General features: G+C 39.9%; 1 protein-coding gene across 1 annotated transcript in view; it reads left to right on the top strand.

Moving 5' to 3' along the window:
• Positions 1 to 507: 507 nt before the first annotated feature.
• LOC118385395 (noelin-like) overlaps positions 508 to 8,562 on the top strand; it is a 56,258-nt gene continuing 48,203 nt past the window's right edge. The window contains exon 1 of the mRNA XM_035772515.2: positions 508 to 1,018. Coding sequence (XP_035628408.1) covers positions 953 to 1,018 — 66 coding nt within the window. The 5' untranslated portion in view covers positions 508 to 952. The remainder of the gene's footprint in view (positions 1,019 to 8,562) is intronic.

Below are 8,562 nucleotides of genomic sequence, written 5' to 3'. Positions count from 1 at the left end.
TGCATCGTAACACTTACATTCGGTTTACATTCAAACACCTTCCAAAAAACGAGATATCTGCACTAGTTTTCATGGTTTCATGCAACACAAACAACATTACATAATCCCAGTGTTTTGAGTATTTCTATTTTGACAGTGAAGCCACTGTTACCGCCAGTGTTGCTTGATCAATTTCTCAATTTACAAACGAACACACGATTTCAGCCTTACAGACTATGGTCATGTCTACAGACTATGGTCATATCTTATTTCAATATCAATGAACAGAGGTATATGTGAAATGAATGTGAAATGAATACCATTATTTTGGAATATGAGCCAAATCAAAGAAGAAACTCCCAATGGACTAAATAGACTATCTAGAACACAGACAGGGCAGCTTTAGTTTAATAAACCTGTGACAAATAAATTAAATAGTAGAATTGAGGGACATGATACTAAAAAATCAAATATTAGGCCTCCTTTCATATCTCTCGTGCGCTCCCTGTTTGATTTTCCCACGCTCTGGCATGTCACTTCCTGGTTCAACACCGTGGACAGCTCCGCCGTCTCTCACATTTTTTCACCAATCGCTATTCTGAGGCTCGAGGCAGGGGAGCAAAGTTTTGGCAAAATTTGAGTAACCGGTGCAGCTTTCCGTAAACCAACGTCTTCCTTCGCAAATGTTTATCAGAACCCGTAGTGGCGATTAGAGGACGAAAGGGAGGACGAAAGAGGGAGAGCAGAAACACGGAGACCGAGAGGAGCCGAGATTTTTTTTTTAATATGCGAAGAGACTGTGATTCCGCACAGGTTTATCTCTTTCTACTTTTTGATTGCTGAGTGATAAACAGACGTCGATCGACCTCAGCGCTAGGAGGGAGCGGAGAGGAGAGGACTGCCGTGCGGGGGACGCAAAGGAACCGATCTGCATGTGAGAGCATTGGTACGTTCCACACACCGGAGGCAAGAGATGCAGCCCTCGAGCAAGATCCTGAGTCTTATCGTCCTCGTCTTGATGGGCACAGAACTCACCCAAGTAGGTTTAAACACACGCCATTTTCCCCTCTGTATTAAAGCTACAACGTGGCGGGCGGTTAATTGGTCCGATAAAAGATTAAGAGGCTACCCAGTGCCTGCTCGCTAGACAGAGCTCCGGTAAATCATACAGTTTCCGCATTTAAACAGATTAACGGGTGGGATTACATGGCGATGATGTGGATACATTGTGCTACACCGGCGCAGATAGCGCCAGAAGCGCCCAATGAATGTCACACAGCCTGACCCTACCGGGGCTCTCTGTTTAACGCGCAGGGATACAGAGATATACAAAATCCTAAACGCACAAATGTGTGTCAATATACAAATATATTACACACGTATAAATAATGAGCAAATGTAATAAATGAATGACAAATATACCCATCCAAATAATCAATGTGCAGGTTAGGGTTATGTCAGAATGTTTTTAATTCCAAATCGAATCTTTGTGCTTTGTCTGCTAGGTGTATCGTTATTCTGGATGTGTCGTTTTTTTGTGTGAATAATCAGTCAAAGATGATTGCATATCAAGTAGCACGGCACAGCTGGTCCTTTGAAGATGTCCAAACGAGCAGTAAGAATTTGACTTCTGATAGGAATAGGGAGGTCTTCATTCTAATTGTATTTGTCTGGTATAAACCATTACACAACAAATTGATCCAGTCACCAAAAATGTATCCACGGCTGTAATGTGATAGAAGAATGTTGTCAAGTGTTGTTCTCGTCTGAACCACCCACACAGCACTTCTGGGAGATGCTTATGGTGGTGCTGTCCATGGTGCTGATGGTTGGTTTATTGTTGTGAGGAAGTTGCCTTTAACTCACATTGTGCACATTTTAATCTATAGTTTAAAGTAAAATCCCATTTTCTTTTGCACACATGTTTACATATAGGGTTACACAGATATTCTAGCAAATATTTATGTTTCCCAAAACTACACGTGTGTCTGTTCCCAGAGACCTACAGACAACAAAAGAATGGCTCTAAATAGTACCAGATTGGGGGTTATTTGGCTTGTAAGCATAGTGGAACCCGTTTTGGTGCTATATAGAACACTTTTTTCAAGGTTCTATAAAGAACCATGCTCATGACGTTCTAAATGGAACCCGTATGACACTATAAAACACCCTTTCCATTAAACCATTAAAAAGGTTCTTTATAGAACTAAAAAAAGAGCTCCGCTATGGTTACAATCCTTTTTGGGGCTATATATATAACACTTTTTTATGGTAATTTTTAGAACCTTTATAAATAACTGTTTATTTTATGGAGAAGGGTTCTATAAATAACCAATATCAATCTGAAAGGTTCTGTGTTGCTGTAAATTCATAGGTGTTGAGTTGAATCAAGTGAGCTACCTCTGGAACAGCTGGGGGTCCATGAGGAGAGCATAGAGGAACTCTGACTGATTTAGTCAACCATTTTCAATTGACGCTAGGCCATGCAAAATCTTTCACAAGATATGCCACTGCCCAAAAATCATATAGAGGAGCATAACACAACACGTTAGATAAACTAGAAGGACACTCTCACTCACGGTTGCACAAAAAGAGCCCCAAAATATCTTAATGAGCCACCTCCCCTACATTTTAAGTATCACTAAAAGAGCAAAGAACCCTTATGTGAACTGTAAAGAACCATTGAAGAGCTCAAAGGGTTCTTGAGTCATTATGGTTCCACATAGAACCAGCACCCTTCCCAAAGAACTCTTGAGGAACCCTAATACATTTTTTTTTGTCTGTACACAGTCCTATCTCCCTAGGCATGAACAAGTTGACAACTGGTTAACAAGCAGAATGGACATTAGTTCAACATAGTAATCCTGTCAACATGAATACATTATGTGGACATCTATTTGGCAATGCACAAACATAGACCACACAATATTCTACCAAATTTGAACCTTATTTTAATTCAAATTCAACCACAGGTCTCAACATTTAATTCATTTCAGATTGGATTAATGTTAGGGACAGATCTGAATTTACTAGGCAGGGACTGGTCTGCCTCAAGGTGTCATTTAAAAAAATACATCCGTTCACTCACTCTGCGTCTCACAAAGACAGGGCGGTTGGAACCAAAAATCTGTACTCATCAGATCTGTGGACAAATTTCCACTGGTCTAATGTCCATTGCTCGTGTTACTTTGCCCAAGCAAAGTCTCTTCTTCGTATTGGTGACCTTCAGTAGTGGTGTCTTTGCATCCATTCGACCATGAAGGCCTCACACAGTCTCCTCTTCAACAGTTGATTTTGAGATGTGTCGGTTACTTGAACTCTGAAGCATTTATTTGGGCTGCAATTTCTGAGGTGCATTTAATTCATATAAATCTGGGTCTTCCTTTCCTCTGGCGGTCCTCATGAGAGACAGTTTCATCATAGCACTTGATGGTTTTTGCGACTGCGCTTGAAGAAACTTTAAAGGTTATAGAAATGTTCCTCATTGACTGACCTTCACGTCATTTCTCCTTGTTTATTTGACCTGTTCTTGCCATAATATGGACTATGTATTTTACCAAATAGGGCTATCATCTGTATTCCACTGTTACCTTTTTACAACACACCTGATTGTCTCAAATACATTATTAAGAAGGAAATAAATTCCACAAATTAACTTTTAAAAAGGCACACTTGTTAATTGAAATGCATTCCAGGTGGCTACCTCATGAAGCTGGTTGAAAGAATGCTAAGAGTGTACAAAGCTGTCATCAAGGCAAAGGGTGGCTACTTTGAAGAATCTCAAATATAAAATATAACTTTTTTGGTTACTACACGATTCCATATGTGTCATTTCATCATTTTGATGTCTTCACTATTATTCTGCAATGTAGAAAATAGTACAAATAAAGAAAAACCTTGGAATGAGTAGGTGTGTCCAAACTTTTGACTGTTACTGTATAGATAAAAATGTTGATAAATACTTTGCTGAGGGAAAATATACTTGATACGATTTTGATATGTTGTTGTCTCACCTAGCTATCTTAACATGGATGCACTAATTGTAAACCACTCTGGATAAGATCGTCTGGTAAATGACTAAAATGTCTATTTTTTTTGTAAAAATTGCAAAGCCTGCTGAGTATTATTCTAATGAGATCTGTCCTGAAACAAGGCCATTAATAGTACCCCAGTGTGCTTTGTTGTTGATTTTGGTATGTTCATTTTCACATATACATTTACATTTTGGTCATTTAGCAGACACTCTTATCCAGAGTGACTTGCTCAACTAAGGTAGATTAACAACAACATATCACAGTTATAACAAGAAACATTTTTGCAACCATTACTTGCAAAAGTATTTTTGTATTTGAGTATGTATTTTAATAAAATAACATAAGAAAAACAAGTGTTTTGTAGTTTATTTTCATACACTGATCACTGTACTTTCTGTCTGAATTGTGTCCTGTTTTGCCCATCCTTTTGCATTACACAGCATTACACACATACCCACAAAATACATTGAGTTCTTCAAAGTTTCTTTGGGAAGGGTGAGGGTTCTATGTGGAACCATAATGACTCAAATAACCCTTTGAGCTCTTCAATGGTTATTTACAGTTCACAAAATGGTTCTTTGCTCTTTCAGTGATAATTCAAATGGAGGGGAGGTGGCTCATTAAGATATTTTGGTGTGTGGTTTGTGTGGTCATTCCAGTTCATCCAAGGTGTTGTGTTATGCAAGTGCATATTATGTCTATGGTTAGTGGTAGGGTTGTGTGAAACACTCATGTATGGGCTTCTGTCAATTGAGAATGGTTTGTTTTAAATGTATTTCTTTAATGCTCTCCTCAGGGATCCCCAGCTGTTCCAGAGCTAGCTCTCTTGATTCAACTTGTCAATTAACACAATAATACCAATGGAATTTTAACAATATGAGATGGCTGACCAGAATTTTAAAAACATGTATGGTTCTTCAAAAGGATCTACAGAGAACGTTTCAGGTTGAGAAATGTAAATAAGTACCGCCTTGTAACCAAGGTCAGAGAAGGCGTGTTTGCAGAGGGGCGTGGTTTATATAGCTAGGAGCTACTCTACTGGTGCCAACATTTGACTGTAGTGTCTCTGCAAATAGTGCACCATTAAAAGTTTACCCAGTTCATCTATGGAAAAGATACGTATAGGTTTCCCCTTTCATCTGTGTCTGGTGTTTGCTAGTTACTGGCTAGCTAGGTCTTCAGCCAGCATGGAACAAAAGTGGGGAGGGTTGTTCAAAACTCTGACGCAGTTGTCAAGTCAACACATCAATCAGTGTTGCTGTGATAACATCACAAGAGACATGCCAAATGGGATATACAGTGCCTTTGAGAAGCATTCAGACCCCTTGACTTTTCTCCCAATGATGTTATATTACAGCCTTATTCTGAAATTGATTGAATCTCAACTTAATACACAATTTTGACAAAGCAAAAACAGGTTTAGACATTGTTGCGAATTTATTAAAAATACAAAACTGAAATATTTTACAAATTTACATAATTATTCAAACTTTTTACTCAGTACTTTGTTGAAGCACCTTTGGCAGTGATTACAGCATCAAGTCTTCTTGGGTATGACACTACAAGCTTGGCACACCTGTATTTAGGGAGTTTCTCCCATTCTCTGCAGGCACTGTCAGGTCGCTTGGGCAGCATTGCTACACAGGTTTTTTCAGGTCTCCCCAGAGATTATTATGTTTGATCGGGAGACTTGTCCGGAAGTCAATCCTGCGTTGTCTTGGCTGTGTGCTTAGGGTGATTGTCCTGTTGGAAGGTGAACCTTCGCCCCAGTCTGAGGTCCTGAGCGCTCTGGAGCAGATTTTCATCATGGATCCCTCTGTACTTTGTTCCATTAATCTTTTCCTCGTTCCTGACTAGTTGCCTAGTCCCTGCTGCTGAAAAACATCCTCACATAATGATGCTTTAGCCACTGTGCTTCACCATAGGGATGGTGCCAGGTTTCCTCCATACGTAACGCTTGTCATTCATTGTTTTCATCAGACCAAAGAATCTTGTTTCTTATGGTCTGAGAATCTTTAGGTGCCATTTGGCAACCTCCAAGCGGGATGTCATGTGCCTTTCACTGAGGAGTGGCTTCCATCTGGTTACTGTACCATAAAGGCCTGATTGGTGGAGTCCTGCAGAGATGCTTGTCCTTCTGGAAGGTTCTCCCATCTCCACAGAGGAACTCTAGAGCTCTGTCAGAGTGACCGTCAGATTTTTGGTCTCCTCCCTGACCAAGGCCCTTCACCCCCGATTGCTCAGTATGGTCTGGCGGCCAGCTCTAGGATGAGTATTGGTGGTTCCGAACATCTTCCATTTAAGAATGATGGAAGCCACTGTGTTCTTGGGGACATTCGATGCTGCAGAAATGTTTCGGTACCCTTCCCCAGATCTGTGCCTCAATACAATCCTGTTAAGAAGCTCTACGGACAATTGCTCTGACATGCACTGTCAAAAGTGGGACCTTATATAGACAGGTGTGTGCCTTTCCAAATCATGTCCAATCCATTTAATTTACCGCAGGTGGACTCCAATAACTGAACTCCAATCTCAAGGATGATCAATGGAATCTGGAAGCACCTGAGCTCAATTTCAAGTCTCATAGCATAGGGTCTGAATACTTATGTAACTAAGGTATTTTTTTCTCCTTTTTTTAATACATTTGCTAACATTTCTAAAAGCCTGTTTTCATTTTGTCATTATGGAGTATTCTGTGTAGATTGGTGAGGAATTTGGAGCGTAATAAAATGTGGAAGAAGTCAAGTGGTCCGAATACTTTCCGAAGTTACTGTGTAAATATAAACACATCGATTTTTTTTTAACCTGACCTCATTTAAGCAATTTTGATGTTGTATGAGTTTCTTTGTGTATCACCAAATTAGCTTGAGATGATTTTACTGCAACACTGCTCACTGCATCCAAGTTGCTTGACATAGTTGTTTAAAAGCGCTGTTAGTCAAGGCGAGATCATAAATTTAAGCTCCCTGCCCAATCAGCCTGTCTTTTCAAACTTCCTGGTAATTTTGAGCATTTCTATCCAAAACAAATATCATGGGGGATATTTTAGACACTCTAAAGGCTATTTTACATGAGAATCAGTCCTCAAATGGCAGCTTCATTAAATAGTACCCGCAAAACACCAGTCTCAACGTCAACAGTGAAGAGGCGACTCCGGGATGCTGGCATTCTAGGCAAAGTTGCAAAGAAAAATACATATCTCAGACTGGCCAATAAAAAGAAAATATAGGCAAAAGAACACAGAGACTGAACAGAGGAACTCTGCCTAGAACGCCAACATCTCGGTATCGCCTCTTCACTGTTGACGCTGAGACTGGTGTTTGCGGGTACTATTTAATGAAGCTGCCAGTTGAGGACTTGTGATGCGTCTGTTTCTCAAACTAGACACTCTAATGTACTTGTCCTCTTGCTCAGTTGTGCACCGGGGCCTCCCACTCCCCTTTCTATTCTGGTTAGAGCCAGTTTGCGTTGTTCTTTGAAGGGAGTAGTACACCGCGTTGTACGAGATCTTCAGTTTCTTGGCAATTTCTCGCATGGATTAGCCTTAATTTCTCAGAACAAGATGAGTTTCAGAAGAAAGTTCTTTGTTTCTAGCCATTTTGAGCCTGTAATTGGACCCACAAATGCTGATGCTCCAGATACTCAACTAGTCTAAAGAAGGCCAGTTTTATTGCTTCTTTAATTAGAACAACAGTTTTCAGCTGTGCTAACATAATTGCAAAAGGGTTTTCTAATGATCCATTAGCCTTTTACGCTAACACAATGTGCCATTGGAACACAGTAGTGATGGTTGTTGATAATGTACCTCTGTAAGCCTATATAGAAATTCCATTAAAAATCTGCCATTTCCAGCTACAATAGTAATTTACAGCATTAACAATGTCTACGCTGTATTTCTGATCAATTTGATGCTATTTTAATGGTCAAAAAACTGTGCTTTTGAATGTTAGTGTAGCTGTTGCCAGAGAAATGACTGTTCATTTCTTTACCATAAGCCACTTCCAGTTTAGAGAATTTGGCAGTGCATGCAATCGGCCTCAAAACGAATTGTTTTTATAATTATTTTCTCTCTGACAAAAATCTTCCTTCGGCCAAATGTAGCTGCGTACTCCTCCCCTAGAGCACTACATATCCCATAGTTCCTTAATGAAGATGTACTCAGAGCATAGCTAGTATGTGGGCAGTATGTATTCCAGAATTCCTTAATTAACATGTTTTTAGAATAGATAGTGAGGACAGTATTTGTTGTTGTTAGTTCAGGTTTTCAGCCATGCAGTGAAAGGCCAGCTGTTCAGTGAAAGGCCAGCTACATCTCCCTGCATGGCAGTTTTAGACCCCTCTCCCTGCCTGCCCTCTCACAGAGACCTGAAAAGCAGCTGCTGCTGTTTACAGTAATATAACAACCCTCTGTAACCCTCAAGGATTTAAGGCCCACCTCTCCCTCCAGCTTTATGAAGTGATATGCAAAGTAACACAGCGAGCATGGGCCCATGAGTTCTTCTGCAAAAATATGGAATTAGAGTTGGATAAATGTAGATAAACTAGATTT

Source organism: Oncorhynchus keta, chromosome 6 (assembly GCF_023373465.1).
Source record: "Oncorhynchus keta strain PuntledgeMale-10-30-2019 chromosome 6, Oket_V2, whole genome shotgun sequence".
Taxonomy (NCBI): Eukaryota; Metazoa; Chordata; class Actinopteri; order Salmoniformes; family Salmonidae; genus Oncorhynchus; species Oncorhynchus keta.
The sequence above is the reverse complement of the archived record's forward strand: the minus strand, read 5'-3'. Positions and strand labels throughout refer to the sequence as shown.